Source organism: Ostrea edulis, chromosome 6 (assembly GCF_947568905.1).
Source record: "Ostrea edulis chromosome 6, xbOstEdul1.1, whole genome shotgun sequence".
Classification (NCBI taxonomy): Eukaryota; Metazoa; Mollusca; class Bivalvia; order Ostreida; family Ostreidae; genus Ostrea; species Ostrea edulis.
In genome coordinates, this window is record NC_079169.1 from 60,232,036 (window position 1) to 60,252,388 (window position 20,353).

Below are 20,353 nucleotides of genomic sequence, written 5' to 3' on the forward strand. Positions count from 1 at the left end.
CAAAATTGAATTAAGATCATGCCTTGTTAATGAGCAATTTGGTTTCCCATGAGAGAATAAAAGGAACATGAAACTCACATCCATGCACTGTTTTCCTCTTAAAGGAATATATATATTTTAGGACTTTGAAAATGATCACCTTGTAATTTGGAGAATGGTATATTTTACAACCTGTTAATTGGTCAAATGTAATCTGACGTATTTCATACAAATTGTTGGTCCATTCGTTTCACACTGATTTTTGACTGCGGATTACTCTGCTTACCTGATCAAGATATAAGGCTCGGCAGGTGTGACCGATCTACAGGGGATGCTTACTCCTCCTGAACACCTGGTTCCACATCTGGTACATGTATATCCATAGAGAAACCTCAAAACTGCTAAAACATAAATAATCTAAAGGTAATCGAATGTTCAAGTTCTCAAAATATTGTGACTCAAACTATATTGTATTGTAGTTGTGCTTGTTGAAGACCTGACTTCCTGCATTTTTATCTTATTTTCTTTCATTGTACTCTCATATATTGAGTTATTCAATAATTTTCCGAAGTCTTGGAATTCTCAATCATTAATTCTCAAACTAATAGAATGTTGGAGTTATCGAAAAGATTTCTCGTTGCCTCTATCAGGGATGATGTAAAAATAAAAACAAATCTGCAAAATTAGGGGGAAAATTCTACTAATTACGGGAAAAATATTTTTTAGCATCGAGTATGGTGTCCGGATAGGGCCATGTGCAAAAGTGTACTAGCGCACACAACACGCCGTCACACTATCACACCACATGCTGTCGCGCAAATACACAACACGCTGTCGTGCTATCATGCTAATACACAACATGCCGTCACATTGTCATGCCGTCACACTTTTGCGCTATTACACAACACGTCGCACTATCATGACGTTGCGCTATTGCACAATATGCTGTCGCGCTGTCAAGCTAACACAATGTCGTGCTAATTGCGCTAATACACAACACACTGTCACGGTAACACACAACACGTCGTCGCAAGTTTGCATTGTAAATTGTGTTCGATTGTGTATCAGCGCAATAGTTTGACTTGACAGAGCGACGGCATGTTGTGTATTAGCGTGTTGTGTGATAAGCGTGATAGCGCAATGGCATGTTTGTGTGACAGTGCAATGGCGTGTTGTGTATTGGCGCGATGGCATGTTTTGTGGTTAGCATGATAGCGCGTTTGAAGAAACGCGCTATTACGCTTTTGCACATGGCCTTATCCGGACACCATAACTTCTTGATATCGACATGTTGATGTTAAATGAACAAGACAAGGCACTTTAACGTTTCTGTAGTCAAGCTAACATGCGGTCACGCTAACACACAATCAGGACAGTGTAAAATTACGACGGCGTGTTGTGTGTTAGCGTGATGACGTGTTGTGTATTAGCACAATAGCGTGACAGTGTGTTAGCTTGACAGCGCGACGGCGTATTGTGCATTAGTGCGACGGCGTGACAGAGTGTTGTGTAATAGCACAACAGCATGTTGTGTATTAGCGTGATAGCACGACGGCATGACAGTGTGTTGTGCAATTGTGCGACAGCATGTGGTGTGATAGCGGGGGAGGGGGGGGGAGGGGGAGGGGGGTATGTTGGGGGCCACAATTGGAGGGGGGGCTGTCGAAGTTATACATGTGAATATATAAAGAAAATCTTTAAAAATCTTCATCCATAAGAGTGGAGATTTAAGTGAAAATTTCCTGATATAGAGTAGATTAAAATTTGTTCAGATCATGACATGGCCCCCCGAGGGTAGGGTTGGGTCACATATAATTAGGGGATTAAAATTGTACATGCTGCCATGACCAGTAAATAGGAAAATCTTATTCTCCAGAACCACTGGGGCATTTTCATTTAAACTTGATGCAAACCACCCTTAGTTAAGCGAATTTAAGTTTGTTGAAATGAAAGGTCATATCCCCTTCAAAGGGGAGATACTCACAAAAATAGGTTGGGGTCATTTAAAGATCTTTTCCAGAATCACTGGTCCAGAAGGGCTGAAATTTACACGAAAACTTCCTGACAGAGTGGAGATTCAAGTTTGTAAATATCATGACCCCTGGTGTTAGGGTGGGGCCACAATAGGGGATCAAAATTTTACATGCCAATATGTACATACGAAACCAAACTTGGCACAATTAAGCATCGTTCATTGAAATTTGTTAATATGAAAGGCCATACCCGTTTACAAAGGCATATGATAATTAATGGATTTGTTGGTAAGTTTGATAATTAATAAATTTTTAGCCGTTACCTTTGGATAGTTTTTTCTGAACTAAGCAGTAAGCTGCTAGCTGCTTGTATAATGATACATGTAGTTTTGCATCTCAAACTTTTTTCTTGCTAGGAACTGCTGCTCAGGTGACCGATATGACCCATAGGCCTCTTGTTTATGATTATTGGGTTTGCATCTGACCCTTGAAACATTACCGTAATTACCCGGTAGTTTCTTCTACTTAGAACTCGCACTTGCCAAAAATAGTACGACGATTCTAAGCGCGATATGACAATATTTATTTTCATCTAAAACAGGTTGTTTTATTGGTCGATCATAATGGTCTTTAAACCAATCAAAAGTTTTGTTGCTTTGCATCAAAGTCGGATATTGCTTCCGGTTTTATTTTTCAGCGAGATTGAGAGGAACTCTTTGCTGCAAACTTCATTAATAATATTTTGGCAGATATGACGAGTTTTATTTGGAACGTTAAAAACGGACAAATAAATGACGTACAGAAATTTGTGGAGGAACAGGTAATATTCATCAATGCGATAATATTTGTTGCACGTTTTATTATTTGCAAATTGTATTTCACCATTTGCGAAGTCGTATTGAAGTATTGAAATGTGAAATTATAATGAAAGAAGACAAGTAATAAACTGATTACTTATCAGTTTTTTAGGTTTATACTGGAAAGCAACACCAGTGAAAGTATTGCATATATCATACCTGTATAAACACCTGATTCATGAAAGGGGCGGGGCATCAAAGCATGCCAATCTATGGTAACTACAGGGATGCGATTAACAATATACCACTATCACATACTTTACCTGAAAATTACAGTTTAACAGCCATTCATTTGAGGGAGCCTCAATCTTGTCAGTGATAGTATACACAACCTTAGTTTACGTACAATTACACCCTGCATGATATAAAATTCTAGCTTGAAAACTGTAGGAGGAATAGCCGTTCAAGCTATTTACCATATATGATTTGTTGGATGGACGGATAGGTAAACTATTATGCTTCAAATTTAGTTGCAGAGGCATAAAAATCTAGAAGTATCAAATGTTAAAAAAGACAGAAGGACAATTACTTAACAAGATTTCTAAAAGATATTTTCAAACAAACTAATACATGTATATAGTAGTCAGGAAAATGACAAAATTGTCTTGGAAAAATGCAACTTGGCAATGGTGATAAGTATAAAATACATACATCTTTCAAATGAAGTTCCTGTTTTTTTGGATCCCATTAGTAACCACATTTTGTTCAAAATTTTAAAATCGAGAGTTTTATGTTGGAATATAGATGAAATATGCAACTCAAGATAAAGATTATTTGCCATTAGGACCTGAAATTTTGCTGCCCTCCTCGATTTTTAGCATTCTGACATTTTGGAGGAAGGGCTACAATACCGTAAACCAACTTTTATTTGCAGCTACTAAATTTCACGATTCACCTGTGGTAAACTGGTTCACGGTGAGTAATTTTCGCAAGCAAGCCCTTTTCATTACAGGTGACAGACAAGGACTGGTTCGCAATGAGAAATATTCGCGACGTTGAGGTTCTCGCTAATCTCGGGAAATTTTCTTGCGTGCGAATAAAAGTTGGTTTACAGTATATTCGAAAAGGTCTTTTCTTTAGTGCAAATTTATAAAAATCAGCTACTCAAGGGAAAACAACAACAAAAAATATCCAGTTTAGTGTAAGTATGTTTAACTCTGGAGTCATACTAACTTTTTATTTACATATCAAAATGTTGGAAAATATCACAACATACATACAAATATACCTACCAATTCTTGATTACAATTATTTTGTTTTCATACTGAATTTGACTACAGATTACCTTGTTTATCTGATCAAGATATAGGGCTCCGGTGGGTGTGACAGGTCGACAGGATTCTTACTCCTTCTAGGAACCTGATCCACCTCTGGTATATCCAGGGGTCCGTATATACCTTTCTCTTCATTTTCTATCTTTTATAGAATTTATGAGAGTGTTCATGGTTTGTTAACTTTACTTGTTCATATAAGTTTCTCCATATGGTTTGAGAAAAATTACACTTGAAAACTTTTATGTCTGCTTAGAAATATTAAGTTAAACATATTATCATTTCTGTCAGAATAATACACACCTCAGCTTAGATGTGATAAATGTACTAAGATGTTTACTAAGTCTCAAACACAGTTCTTTTAAGACCAATCCTTGATTTGAAGTTTTTTGTTTGATTCCAGTCTGGTGTAATATTTGATTTCAGTTGAGTATTGTCCCCCATCCCCTTGTTAATGATGCAGATCCTTCTCGTGTTCTTTTGGAAATTGACATTGGGTTGCTGCATTTAAATTTGGTAAAATCCCTGATGAAGAGCTAGAGTTGAATATAAATGTCAACAATAGCTGACTTCCCGCCATAATGACAGAATGACTGACTCTGGTGTTTTGTTATAGGGAGCTGACGTGGTAAACCAGGCGGTGGAAGGCAGGTGCCCTCTTCACTTTGCAGCAGATTACGGACAAGCACAAGTTATTGAATACCTTGTCAGTAAAGGAGCCAACATCAATGTAGGAAACTTTCAACAGCATTGATTTGTTTTATCATATAAGTTTTGTTAATTTGTGGATGATGTAGTAATTCTAATTCTTTTTTAAAAAATTGTTGATACTGTACCTACTTCAGCATCTTCGCTAGCCAAGGGTTACGATCCGCTCCGCTTCTCTACAATGTTGTAGAGAAGCGGAGCAGATTGTAAATCCTTGGCTAGCGAAGATGCTACATCAACTGAGAAATGTTACTTTGAAGTTTGGAGTATAAAACCGAATGATACAGTTCGTAACATTTTTAAGTTATTCATTGCTTTGAAATCAGTTAAGGAAATTGAATTATTAGAAAAAAATACAATTTTTTTGGTTGATCAGGATATCAACTGTAAAACTGGATGAGAGAACTTTCTCGTCAAAGCACTGTTGTGGTTTTCTATCTAGTATTTCGGTTGATATCTTGATCATCTGAAAAAAATGTTAACCATTGGCAAGATTTTAAAATTTTATAGGGGTGTTGTAATATGACGATTAAAAGGCTGTATGCTTTTAAACCAAGCTAAAGCCCTGCTTGAGACAGGAATATTATTGGTTGAATTTGACCTGTAGTAAAGGAAGATATACTGTATTAGAAGATTTCAACATAGATTACTGAGACAAATCTTTCTAATGAGGAAATAAAGTTTTATTTAAGTATACATGTTGATTCCACTGAAAAATAGTCCTCTGTAAATCTAGTTCCCCAGTTAGCATTAAATGTTACAAACATTAGCAAAAGGAATTTCGCTTCTTGACCCACGTTTCATCAGATTGAAAAAAATACTAAGAAATACTAGTGGCACTTCATGAAAAGTATTCTAGCGTGAAGTGTTGCAGTTCATACCCTCATGTATTTTCAAAAATGAAATTTATTTCTTATATTTACATACTACTTTCATTTCTATTGAAACCACAGCTGTTAGATTAGACGTACTATATTCATCATTGTATTCATATGCACATTGTTTACAACTGCAGTGTATTTGTGAGGAAATGCCTACCAATACAATTTGTAAATATATCAAAGGCAAAAACGTTGGAAATGTAGATATGTATAAACGGCTGATATTATCTGACTTGTCTGGATAATGACAAGAACCCATTCTTAAATTGTCTTTTGACAGATAAAATCTAGCTTATAGAGCATTAATAACCATAGAATAAAACTTACATCTGAGGAAGTTTTCGTTCGCGAGTGAGTGCAGTATCACCAATATATTGATAAATACGTCTAGTCGCGACTGGTTGTATCACTTGCTTGTGCTCTTGTTAAGTTTTATTGTCGATTGTTTAAAATATGAAATTGTGAAAACTTGAATATTTTGTATGTGCTTTCAGTTTATGATGTATTTAAATTATACACTTTTTTACCTGACAGCAAAAAGACAAGCATGGCATCACCCCATTGTTGGCAGCTGTGTGGGAGGGTCATGTATCCAGTGTGGAGACATTATTAAAACTAGTAAGTATTGGTCCTGTGCACAGGTTGGGTGAAAGTTCTGAAAAAGTCTATATTTTCTTCTAAATTGACAAACACAGTACATTATACTGTATTAACTTCTAAATTGTTTTTATGTGAAACACTATGCTTCTAATGGGTGCAATATTTAATCAATGAATGTGTTGGATTTATGAATTTTTTGTAATCTTCAACTTTGTAAAGTCAAGGTAAAAAAAAGTTACACTTAAGGAAATATTTGATCAAAACAAGAGCACAATTATTCAACAGACAAGTACTGTGGACACCCGCAAGCTCAGTCAAATTTATTGTAAAATCACTGCTCTATGCATACTTATATCCCATATACAGGTCCCGTTTTTTTTCTCGGGTGATAATTTTGGCTTATTTTAGTGGTTTAGTATCCTACCACCAATTTTTTGATAGCTGAATTTGCACCAAAATATGTCTCACTCTGTAATCACATTTATATACATGTATGTACACAAGAAAGATAACTCTGTATAGCAGTTGGGTTTTTTTTTATGTCAAAGGTTCATGTAGCACTCTTCAGCTTGGGAGATAGATAAACTAGTTTTTTGTTTGTTAGTTGTTTTTTTAATGACAATTGTTTCTAATTACAGTAAAACATTTTGCAGCACTAACTGCTTATCAATTTATAAATTTTGAGACTCTATGCCCACCAAAATAATTATTCGCGTACTTACAGTGCGGTCACTGTCCTTTTTGGTACAGGGTCCGGGTCCCATGAGATTGGGGAAATTATCGATGTTTTGGGTCAACGTGGGAAATTTTACTTTTTGGCCCTTGTCGAAAATGCACAAGAAGATACAAGTAAAAACGAAACTAACACAATCTAATTTTTTTATACACACAATGTAACGGTTTGTGATATTGGGAATTTCTAGATAAGTAAATTGGGAATTTTGGGGGGTTTCCCAATTCAAAGAGATTGACGGCCCTGACTTATGAACTAGAAAATCACCAAATACAACCGCGGGGAAAAAATGCTGAACTGTATTGAAATTTTACATACTGGACATTCAGGAGTGGATTCAGAAAATTTTTCAAAGGGTTAGAGGGGGAACCCAAGTTTATACCTTTTCTGTCCATGAAACATGAAATATAATCACAAATCCCAAACTGACCAAAACAAAAATGGTCAACCAAAGGAGGGGGATGCCAATCCCCGTACTCTCTCTCCTCCACATTCACCACCGACATCACAAAATGCAACTCTAGGAATTAAATCAAGTCCTTTAAATAAAACATTGATTGCCCCCCATTAGGAGCACAGTGTTACGCAAATGCGTCATGCTTTCTGACCTTGCATGCTAAGCTGGTTGGGTGATTGATGAGGATTCTATTCTACGTTGTCGTGTATATTACAAGTGGAGTAGAGGAATATGCAGGGTTTACTAACTGAAAAAAATGTTTCACAAACTTACATGTACCTTTTTATCCATTTAGCTGTTATATGTCAACTTTAATGAATAACTTTTAAAAAAAAATTTGACACAGAATGCTGACAAAACTGTAACATCTCCAGATGGACTGTCTCTATTAGAGTGTGCAGAAAAAGAAGAGGTGAAAGCTCTACTGAAGTGACAAATCGTTAGTAGGCACTAATGTGTCGGGATAAATCGTTGTGTAGCTGCAGTGTGGCAAAAATGGATATCATATATCGATTTACTTTCTGTACATTTTATATAGTGCTGTTTTTACTTACATCGACTTGTACAATGTACTGTAATATATTTTGCACTACAGTATAAGGTATTCAATGATTATAGATTCTGTTTAAAGATGGGTGTACCTTTAAGTTAATAATGCTTGGACTCGCATCACAGATTTATTTACTAAAATGAATGTGATGTTTTCTGTTTGGATCTGTTCTCCGTGCTGCAGGACAGAATTTCATTTGTATAGGGAAAGTATCCACACCAAGTGTGTAGAAAATGGTGTTCTAAGAGATGAATTCTTTAAAATTATCTGTGACAGTTTATACAGCACGTTGAAACATTAATCATATTCTCACATTTGAGTTTTATTTCCAATTGTTTGTTTTTATGGGCCATCCATTACTGTTCATAGTATTTGCACAAGTCCCTTTATATTTTCAATTTTTCTTTAGTTATTTACTAGTATACAGCATTTACTTTACTTCAAGTACAGTAACTCAGTGCAATAGTGTTTTTTGAAAGTACTGTAGGACTTTGGTATGTGGTGTTATCAAGATATGATGTTTAAAAAAATGTACTTAACATTGAAAAATATTTCTTTTAAAGAAGTAAAATTTCATGGTTTTTTTTCTCTTAAAGTGCTTGAATTGTTTAATTAATTTTTCCTCACAGAAAACCAAGCACAACATGCTGGTACTGATATGGGTGCATGTGATGTATTTACTTGCGAGTCTTTCACACGATAGAATTGTATTTATACAGAAAATGAGGGTGCACTCTTTTCCGTGATCTGCTTGGTACACAAAAGTAGATTTTTGATAAAATCAGTAGTGTATTTGTGGAGTTTATTACATGATATTCACCTTCATATAGTTTGCTACTCATTATAAAGGCACATTCTTGATGAATGGGTAGTCTCTTGCATGCAAATAAAGAAATTACATGTAGCACTTTCTGTTTTTATACGTCATCGATGGGTTGTATTATGTATGGTGCAGTGCATCTCTCTGGTGTTATATATTACTTATAAAGCTAGGATCACCCAGCACTTTGTGGTTCAGATAGAAACGTGTTATAGTACGTATAAAGCTGGGATCATCCAGCGCTTTGTGGTTCAGATAGAAACACATTATGGTATTATAAAGCTAGGATCACCCAGCACTTTGTGGTTCAGATAGAAACGTGTTATAGTACGTATAAAGCTGGGATCATCTAGCGCTTTGTGGTTCAGATAGAAACACATTATGGCATTATAAAGCTAGGATCATCCAGCACTTTGTGGTTCAGATAGAAACATGTTATAGTACTATAAAGCTAGGATCATCCAGCACTTTGTGGTTCAGATAGAAACATGTTATAGTACTTATAAAGCTGGGATCATCCAGCACTTTGTAAGTAAGACATATAAGGCTAGGATTGTCAAACTTTGTACCCAAAGATACCGGGTAATAGGAAAAGGCTATTGTTTTTCAAGGTCAAAGTTACATGGGTAGTTTAATAGGCACAAAACAATATAGCAATATGGGTAGGGTAATCAGATTTGATGCACATGCTAAACATCATACATGGATTGTACAATGGTATAATGCAGTATTTCTGTCTGTTTATCGGTCAGCACCTATCCATAATGAGAAAAAGTCCAGGACACTATACTATTTGACCTACTTATAGCTGAAATGCAAACCGAATCTGTATTTCTTTGAGAGGAAAGTTGTGACTACATTTCAAGGCAATACCTGTATCCGTAACAAAACAAAAAAAATAAGGAAAATGTTCACTCCCAGACTTACATTTAGTCCTAAAGTAGGTCATGGTGTACCATTCCAGCTGAAATGCAAACTGAACTTATATTCCTCTGAGAGGAAGCTTGTGAGTAATTCTCGGGGCAATATCTGTATTGAAAAAAGTCTGAAATGCAAACTCACTCTTCACTTCTTGAGGGAGAAATTGTGACCAAAATTCATCGCTGTACATGAATCAGTTACAGAAAAGTCTGGAAAAGTACCTTGGACGGACAGCGCCATAATTTTTTATGTTTAGAATGCTTAACTAAGGTATTTCTAATGGTCAGCAAAAATTTGAATTTCAGTTGACAAGGTACATGGGAGATACAGAGCTCACAATTCTTTGTTATGTAAACAAGGCTTGTGCCATATTTCTGTTTATATAGGTTAAATATACTAGTAAAAGTTTCGTTTAAAGCAGATTTTTTTCATTTACAAGTTAATTCTGAACACAAATAGTTTCTAGTGTGTGGCAAATCTCATTTTGTTTTAAACATCCTATTTTCTATAAGTAAAAAAAAAACATGGCACAAGCCTTGCATAAAGAATTGTGAGTGCTGTATCTCACTTGTAAATCAACCGATATTCAAAGAGGGTGTTGCACCGAAGCGAGAATTTTCCCTAATTGGAGCTCCGTGCCAGCACTTGTGACGTAGAACTGATCTTCATCCATATCTATACTCTTTGCGTATTTGCCATTTGAATACCTGTAGGATTCCCCAGTACTAAGGGCAAGCTTAATACATTTTATGTGTCAATACATTATACATGTAGTCAAAACACAATTTTTGAAATTGTGAAAATTAAATTGGTTTTTTCCCCTGAGTATCAGATACAATGTATACGGTTACATGTTACGAGTGTATCAATTATATGATATTCTATACTACTACAGTCTAAAAGCTCTTATACTTGTATGTATTATTTAAATAATTTTCTACAACCAGCAGTTGGCAACTGTACATAACTCTGACCACAAAACAAAATATGAGAAGTTTAATACGCATTAATAAAGTTCAACATAATTCAAAGTACATGCATTTGAAAACATTGATTCACCATTACAGCAATTTCCTACTGGAATACACATCATCTTATCCATTTAGACTGTTTAACGGTTATTTCCCTGTTTGGCCTTAAAGTTTTTCTTTCAAAGCTTTGCAACGTTTTTCGTAAAAGGCACCATGCCTTTGTCAATGCTTTCACTCAGAAAAACATACAAGTACAACCTTAACTATTTAAACACAGGTATTACGTGCTGTATTCGGTGTTTTTGTTGGGAGTTCTATTCACAAAATAAACAGTGTCCAGGTTGGAAGCTTATTTTAAACTCGGCACATTGTAATAAAGAGAGATTTGACAAGAAACATTTATAAAAACTAGAAGTGTGTTTCAATTAAGAAAAAAAACATCTAAATGGAAAACGTAATATGAAAATTGTGTTCATGAGGGATTCGAACCCGGGCGTTTCAAAAAAGAAGTAATCGTTATACCTATAAAAGTCGAGGAGCTTACCCACTGAACCACGCAGTAGTCCATACATTATAAAGGAAAATAAACGTACAGGTGAAGTTGAAAATAATATCAGTGAAGTCGTTTCGGTTTTTTGAAATTTACAAAAAAATGCCCTTGTGAAACAAAATTTCAAAGTGACAGTTTTTTAGTGAAAAACTTGAATAACATGTTCATGCTAAATTCATTTTGTTTCACGGAGGTAGTTTTTCTGAAATTTGGGAATACCCCTCCATTTTAACGCTATAAATCATATAAATCGCTTATTGCTTGATTTAAACTTGAATTATTTGGCTAATTTTTGTCAATACACGTCTTTTAAACTTATTTTCACATATTTTTGAATCAAGACAAGTTCCAATTGGTTTTATCATAAATTTGAATAACTTGATTTTATCGATTTTTCATGCAACACCTTTAGGGAAATTAACATGAGATGTGCAACACCTTCTTTTGGTGGACCATTAGAAATGCTTTTTTATTATCAACAATAAAAATGGAAAAATAAAATTTGAAAATTTTCAGCTCAAATTGTGCTCATGCCCTTTTAAATAGTTTTAGATTTCTTATATATATCAGCATGTAAAACTTTGATCCCCATTGTGGCCCCACCCTCCCCCAGGTACCATGAATTGAACAAACTTGAATATACTCTATGTCAGGAAGTTTTCATGTAAATTTCCACTTTTCTGACCCAGTCATGGTTTCCCCAATATATCTGAATGTAAAAGTTTGATCCCCTATTGTCACTCCACTCTATGCTAAGGGGCCATAATTTCAACAAACTTGAATCTGCACTGTCAGGAAGCTTTCAACTTTTCTGGTCCAATGGTTCTTAACCTAGAGGTTAGAGCGTTTACTCCACATGCAGAAGGTCAGGGTTTGAATCCCAAGTTGTTAGAACAGGTAGTGATAGTTCCGTCGCCAAATCCTCGGCATCAAGTGTGAATGTCACTGGTCCTAGGAGAAGACCTTAAAAACGGATGTCCAGTGTCACAGTAGGTGTGGCATGCTAAAGAACACTCACTGCTAAATGGCTGTAAGTGCTGAGCAAAGGCCTAAATTTGAAGCTCTTTACTGGACTTGGTGACATCTCCATATGAGTGAAAAATTCTTGAGAGAGACATTAAACAATATACAATCAATCAATCCAGTAATTCTTGAGATTTTCTCTATATGTTTGCATGTAAAACTTTGATCAACTATTATGACCCCCACCCTATCATCAGGGGCCATCATTTTCAACTTGAATCTGCATTATGTCAGGAAGCTTTCATGGTAATTTTAACTTTTCTGACCCAGTGATTTCTTGAGAAAATTTTTAATTAATCCAACCCTATTTTTGCAATTATCTCCCCTTCGAAGGGGGCATGGCCCTTCATTTGAACAGACCTGAAAGCCCTTCACCCAAGGACGATTTATACCAAGTTTGATTGAAATTGGCCCTGTTGTTCTGGAGAAGAAGATGAAAATGTGAAAAATTTATGAACGGACGGTTAGAATAGATCATTTGAGCTTTCGGCTCATGTGAGCTAAAAACAGTTGTAATGAGGCTAGGATCACTGACCTTGGTGTAAATGTTCCCTATGGTGTTGGTGTCAAGTATATTTTGAAAAGCAATGCTGTTTCTCAAATGTTTATTTGAACAGAACGGGCTCTGACAGTGCATTTTTAGCTCACCTGAGCCGAAGGCTCAAGTGAGCTTTTCTGATCAAAATTTGTCCGTTGTCTGTCGTCGTTGTAAACTTTTTACATTTTCGACTTCTCAAGATACGCTGGGCCAATTTCAACCAAACTTGCCACAAAGCATCCTTGGGTGAAGGGCTTTCAAGTTTGTTCAAATGAAGGGCCATGTCACTTTCAAAGGGGAGATAATCACAAAAATATGGTGAGGTCATTTAAAAATCTTCTCAAGAACCACTGGGCCAGAAAAGCTGAAATTTGCATGAAAGCTTCCTGACATAGTGCAGATTCAAGTTTGTTCAAATCATGGCTCCCAGGGGTTGGATGGGGCCACAATAGGGGATCAAAGTTTTACATACAAATATAGGGAAAATCTTTTCAAGAACCATTGGGCCAAAGAAGTTGACATTTACATGAAAGCTTTCTGACATAGTGTAGATTCAAGTTTGCAAAAATCATGGCCTCCAGGGGTAGGTTGGGGCCATAATAGGGACTAAGGTTTTACATGCAAATATATATGGAAAATCTTCAGATATGGGCCAAGGTGACTCAGGTGAGTGATGTGGCACGGGTCTCTTGTTTTTTTTTTTTACCAATGATAACACATACCAGATCAAGCATTTATTACAAATATATGAATACATACAAATTATAATTACACAGATATCCACAGATATATATAAACTTGTACGTGATTGTATCATTGTCACATATTACGTATAGATCAAACACCACGAATAACAAGAATAGGAAGTAGCATGTGTAGGTTAGACCTACGACTTGTATACAGTGCAGTACCGGTACTTTACTGCATAAAATGCTGTAGTATACACCTTGCATCAGAACAAATGTAAACGTGTCTAAAATACAACCCTCTACGTAATAATACTGAGAGATGTCTCCCTGTAAACCTCCATTCCCTTCATTAACATCTTTGATGTGATACCCTATTTACAATTGTCCTTACTTTAAAAAAAATTCAAATGATTTGAAATCCATATACCAATATAAAAGTAAAGTGCACCACTGAGGTGCATGATATGCCCATTTATAACTCCATGGTCATGGTGCATATCTATGTTTGAATGCTTCAAGTCACAAGTTGTGATTCTGTCAATTGCAATTTCAAAATGAGACCATAGTGATATATTTTTGGATCACAACATACCTTTCCCCCAAACATACATCAACTGACAAAGTTTGTTATAGTCCTACGCCTCATAGTATGCCAGATATGATCCTGACACAAATTGCGAATATTTAGCCGTACAATTCCAGAGGGAGGTCACAGTGACCTATATTTGGGTCATGACACACCATTCTTTCCAAGATGCATCAGGTTTGATAGTCCTAGGCCTCACAGTGTGAAAGATATGATCTGGACACAAATTGAAAATGTACATATATTACCATAAAATTCCAAAATGAGGCCAGTGACCTATTTTTGGTTCATGACCCCACCCCCACCTGACATCAACTGACCAGGTTTAATAGTCCTAGGCCTCACAGTGTAAAAGATATGATCTGGACACAATTTGAATATTTATAGCCATATAATTCTAAGAGGCCATAGTGAACTATATTTGGTTTGCAACCCCCCCCCCCCCCACCTTCCAAGATACATAAACTGACCAAGTTTGATAGTCCTAGGCCTCATAGTGTGACAGATATGACCCAGATACAAAAAAGGAGAAAAAAAAAGGGACAGGCAGATGGACAAGGAAAGCCTTTACCATAATACGACCCATCTTAGGACAGGCATATAATACGAAAAAGTTTTTCAAGATAAAGCAATGCAAAAATTGTTTTCTTTTAATATATCAAATATGATGCTTTTAAAACATTGAGGTATACTAATAGATATGGCACAGGCATTGTTCATTTATATACAGTATTACACCAATTTCATATAACCAATAACATTTAATCCTGGTGTCGACATTTTTTTTTATCGCTGATGTAATACTAAATTTCATCCATAAATGGACACATTCAAGTGAGAACCAACACATGTCATGGGAAATAGATCAAGGTTTACCGCCATACATTTAACTCTATCAGAAATGTCGTAGTTTAAGAATGTCAAAGTATCACAGTTTAACCCTTATAGTACAACATAAATACACAAGGCATATTGACTGCGATATCATTAAATGATGCAGTGTGTTAGGCACATACCTGATATAAGTATAAAATCTGGTTAAATATGATAAAATACAAAACAGGAAGTCTATCTACTCTAACACCAAGACACAAATTGCTTCAGTCTCACATTGATCACGGAAGTTAGCCTAAGAAAATTGGATGTCATGAACTTCAGATAATGACTTTATATGTGGGATTGTACTTCCCATGATTCCGTGGTGTGGTACTTCCCATGATTCAATAGTGTTTACTCTGGTGCACCAACAGTGAATCCTGCATCTTCAAAGGCCACCCTTAGCTGTAAATAGACATCTGCATCTTCTATTGAGGAAGGTATCTGGAATAAACAGTGCATGAGATTTAAAGTTTGACACTGACAAGGGTGTTGATTTCAGATCAAGATTTTAAAAAATTCTTATATTTAACTGTTATTGTTAAAATTCAATACTAACACAATCACTCTGTGAAATTAGAAAGATTCAAGTTTGAAAACTCTGAAGGAGTTACACTGATAAACCAGTTAAGAAACCCGGAATTAAATGGATAGACATACATTAAAGTAATTCCACCCTTGTGTGATGTCATAGGTTTTTGCAAAATCTTTATTTCATTAAAATTTATGCATGATAGAAGTGTATCTTTTGGGGGAATTTTATTCACTGGGTATTATAAAAAATCTGGTAAACAATTTGATATTGAAAAGGTTTATACATCATAAATGATCAATTATCTATAATATTAAAAATGTTGTCAAGGGACATAACTCCTATGCTGGTATTTCTCTATTGTACATGTATGTGTATTATATAATGATTTCCTTGACACCCACAATTCAATCATATATATTTATAAAGCAGCCAATTTTTGAAACTGTTGAAATTAAAATTTTGTCATTTTAACCAGTTTTTATGTATTTTAACCAGTTTTTATGTATTTTTATCATGTTATTTACCCAGTTATGGAAATATGCGATTTTCTGATGTTGATATAAACTTTTGTTTTGGTATGTCAGATATCTTTGAAATCTGGCAACATATATATTTTCTTCGGTTATTGATTAAATCAACCTACATCAAGTGGAAATTGATGCAACTTTTCTACTCTGAACTATTGAATTGGTCAGTCCCATGAGGGTGGAGCTACTTAACTGCACTTAAAAGGGCATGGACATGATTTTGGTAAAAAAAATTATTTAGATATTTAATTGATGATATGGTGACATTTAATTTGTGTAAAACACAGCAACAAACCAAAATTCCAAAAACTGACGCAGAAATGTATTTGAGACATTTAAACTTTCATTTTCAAAATGAGGCACAAGCCCTGTTTATATTTACATTTCACGTGACTTAACTATCGGTGTGTCGCCAAAGTTGATGGCTTCGCTGAATAAAGCTTTTATAATAAGAATTCTTTGTGCTTGCTCCCTAAATTGTTTTATCACTAATATATGTTGAAATGTTGAATGCTTTTGACACACATTTTAGAAATCTTCTCTGTGTTCTCACCTCCACACATAGTTTCATGGCTATGACAAGCGTTGTGACATAATTTTTGGAGCCGAATTTTATGTACATGTATATTTTTTTCATCATCTTGTTTATAAAAGATTTTTATTCCTAGAACAAAAAACTGTCAATTTCAATTAATCAAAAACTGTCCATGCCCCTTTAATGATGAATATTTTTAATAAGTATTAATAATGCAATATAAAAAGTAGGTGAAATTGTTTTCATAAATTCCAATATGGATGGACAGACGGGACAAATGGAATGTCTCTCCATGGATGCATAAAGTTAACATAAGAATAACAGAACAAAATTATTGTGGACTTTACATGTATACATGTGTAAGATTTACATTAAGGACATGCGGGACGATGTGGCGAAAAATAACTCGTCAATGAATATTTTTTCTTTTTTTCATGAAGCCCCATCAGGATGTCCTGTACAATGTGTATAAATTTCATGGCCACTTTCTAGGTATACAAGGGAGATAATAAGCTTTGAATTATCCCCCTTTTCGAAAATTGTGAATTTTACAAGATTATTCCGATTTTCAATTCAAAAAATAATTTGATGGAATTTTTTTCTATATCTTTTACAATAATTTTTAGAATATATGTAAAATATAAAATATATAATAATAAAATGCTTAAACATAACCATATAATAAGAAATTGGGAAAATTTAATGATTTGGGGTGGAAATTGGTACTCAAAAACAGGGTAGTCCAGATACTAAATGAAGCACTGCTCAAAAACTTGTCAATGAATTTTTTTGCAAACACTGCAATTAAAAGCTATTCATATACCCAATTTCCTGTAGAAATATGAAGGGGTGAAGCTAATCTTGATTTTGAGGTAGGCGTCCTTGAAGTTATACATTGATATGTCCACTTGGAGTTAGGCTTGACGAAATATTTGTTATTAATAACTTTCAAGCTTACATTCTCTTCATGTACAACTACTGTTAAAAGTAATGGGGGATGGTACAGTCTCAATTTATTTTCACTACAAAATTAAAAAAAAGCGCATTTGTCAAAGACAGGGGGGGGGGGGGGGGTTGGTTGCAAAGGGGGGGGGGGGGGGCAGCCTGATTCTTCGTGCCTGTTTTGAAATACATTGTTAGAAACTATATTTGTTTTGAACCTATTGAAATATTTAGAATTTTCATAATTATGGAACAAAAATTTAGTTAATTAATGAAATTAGAAATTAGAATTTATTTTTTTAAATATACTTGTATATATTAAACATGGCTTCGAACAAAACATCTAGTCTAGCTCTAAACAATACATCTTACAAACCACGGGTTAGATCTAGTTAGCTACTACTTCCTTTACAAGATCAACAGCATTTCCGCGGCCATGGTAGCTAGTGTCGCTTGACTTGATCGTCTCCATGTTATTTTTCAAGGTATTTATGTATCGCACATGTTGTGACTTTGCACCTTTTTTTCACATGTCTGCTTCTCGCATAAATTCCGACGTGTGTCATATTTTTAAAATTAGTTACCATTTCCGCAGCAGCGTTTCGTAAAGTTAGTAAAAATAATTTGGAATATGAAATAGTTTCAGAGATAAAGTGTACTTATATTTGCATGAAAATGCTTGCAAAAATTATACATTCCTAGTATGGACGTTAATATTTGAACAAAAGTAACGATTGTCGTCATAAAGGGGGGGGGGGGGTGTATTTTTCGCAAACAAGGATCGATTATAAAAGCACCTGAATAGTTCGTACGTTTCCCAAGCAAGATTCGGAGAAATGTGTGTCCAGTTCTAGTTTCACACTACTATAGTAAATATCAACAAACGATCATCATCTTACACTTGCACTGATTCATTGTTTACAGACGGTTGACTTTCTTTTTGTAAATGCCTAGAGATGCAAATTGCATGTGCATGTAGGAGCGATTTCGGTGACTTGTAGGCTATACTATCAAAATTATTGTGGCGCATGCTATACATATATATAATATATGCATTGTATATATATGAAAAAGAGACTTGTAATCACTATGAAATAAAATGAAAATTATCATTTGACAAGAATTCAATCAACAGATTTACACAAAACACTTGACAGCGGTAGCAAATTACAACAAAATATGATGACATTTTCCCCGCGATACAACGTCGTGACGTACTTTTTTTATTATGACGTCGTATAGTGTGTCTGTACAGTATTGTTATTTTTCTCGGGAAGCTTAACTACGCTGCGTCCGGTTCTAAATTTATAATAAATTCGCAACCATCACGTGATCATCGTCCCGCATATCCTTAAACTGTTTTATGAATATGCTGATCAGAAAACCAAACATGCTTTTAAAATATTTTTGATTTAAAGAAAAGCATGGCAGAATGGGGTTTCATGAATAATGTCACTCCATCTAGCCAGATCATGCTGATGCAGGAAACTGAAAAATAGTCTTCTTGCACATTGTAAATGAAAGTGAAGTTAATATATATTCATGCAGTTATTAGATAATACCATGTTTAAGTAAAAGTGTTAGTGACTAAAATAAAAGTCAAATAAAACTTAAATAAATCTGAAAAGTTAATATCAATATAAATAAAACCAATCCACATACATATGTACCATATCAGTAAAAGTGTTAGTGACTAAAATAAAAGTCAAATAAATCTGAAAAGTTAATATCAAAATAAATCAAACCAATCCATACACATGTACATATGTACCATATCAGTAAAAGTGTTAGTGAATAAAATAAAGTCCATTAAAACTTGGTAAATAAATCTGAAAAGTTAATATCAAAATAAATAAAACCAATTCACACAATATACACACTGACTATATTGAATGGACTTCGAAAATTTCTGATGTTATCAAACTTTAATATTTTTGTAAAATATACATATTATACAGTTGTACTTGCATTAGAATTAATAAAAATATTGAAAATTGTTGTATGAGGTTATGCATATTACTGTACTTGCAGGATTATTATAAATCTTTTCATTGTAAAATACTTTCATATATACAGTACCATTAATCAGTTCAGAAATCTGAAGCCATTCACAAAGTCAGGATACTGTATGTGTACTTCTAAATTCAGTGCAATATTTTAACGTCTCCTTGACCCAGTCACAAGTTTGCTGATTTACAATCATAGATATTGTTATTATAAAAACATGCGTACACATAGAGTATTTGAAACACCGCAGGTTATAAGACAGAGTGCTATTATTAGAGGGAAGCTTCATTACTCTCTGGCGTAGCCTATCTGTTGTAGAGAATCTCTGATGTACGGGTAGACGGAAGCATCCTCAATGGTGACTGGGATCTAGAAAGGGTACAAAGTCAAAGCTGGTCATGTTTCTTTAATCTCTTATCTATGTCCATCACTCAAATTTTCATTTACAAATAATTAATTGATAACGTAAAGAGCTGTGTTTCTGATAACTCCCGAGCTGACCATAAACTCACTATTCTTTGGATCGAGGTAACAAAGAAATCTCCAATGAAGACACACACCTACAGGGCGGGGAATTATCAAGAAAACATAATTGGTAGATCTTTCAAATACATGGACCATGCTGTACTGGACATGCTTCATTGATTTGATTGAGACAATGAGTACACTGTAGGGTGATAAGTAACATACATATATATAATTGTATGCAATATTGTGGCTATTCTTCTGACAATAATGAATTTATTTGGGGAATCATTTGGGGGAAAATGAGGAATCAAGATTATAGATACAGAGAACCTTGCAGCCTTATCATGAACTGTCAA

General features: G+C 34.7%; 2 protein-coding genes across 3 annotated transcripts in view; one reads left to right on the forward strand and one right to left on the reverse strand.

The window, feature by feature from the left end:
- Nucleotides 1–8,913, forward strand: part of LOC125647282 (uncharacterized) — a 32,207-nt gene extending 23,294 nt beyond the window's left edge. The window contains exons 7-10 of the mRNA XM_048873968.2: nucleotides 2,662–2,772; nucleotides 4,697–4,810; nucleotides 6,204–6,287; nucleotides 7,806–8,913. Coding sequence (XP_048729925.1) covers nucleotides 2,662–2,772; nucleotides 4,697–4,810; nucleotides 6,204–6,287; nucleotides 7,806–7,892 — 396 coding nt within the window. The 3' untranslated portion in view covers nucleotides 7,893–8,913. The remainder of the gene's footprint in view (nucleotides 1–2,661; nucleotides 2,773–4,696; nucleotides 4,811–6,203; nucleotides 6,288–7,805) is intronic.
- A 4,640-nt stretch (nucleotides 8,914–13,553) lies between these two features.
- Nucleotides 13,554–20,353, reverse strand: part of LOC125647601 (acyl-CoA synthetase short-chain family member 3, mitochondrial-like) — a 28,589-nt gene continuing 21,789 nt past the window's right edge. The window contains exons 17-18 of one of the 2 annotated variants that reach the window (XM_048874351.2): nucleotides 19,822–19,898; nucleotides 13,554–15,427 (exon numbers count right to left, since the gene is read on the reverse strand). In XM_048874351.2, the coding sequence (XP_048730308.1) occupies nucleotides 15,412–15,427; nucleotides 19,822–19,898 (93 nt within the window). In that variant the 3' untranslated portion in view covers nucleotides 13,554–15,411. The remainder of the gene's footprint in view (nucleotides 15,428–19,821; nucleotides 19,899–20,353) is intronic. The other variant, XM_048874352.2, reaches the window with a different exon arrangement.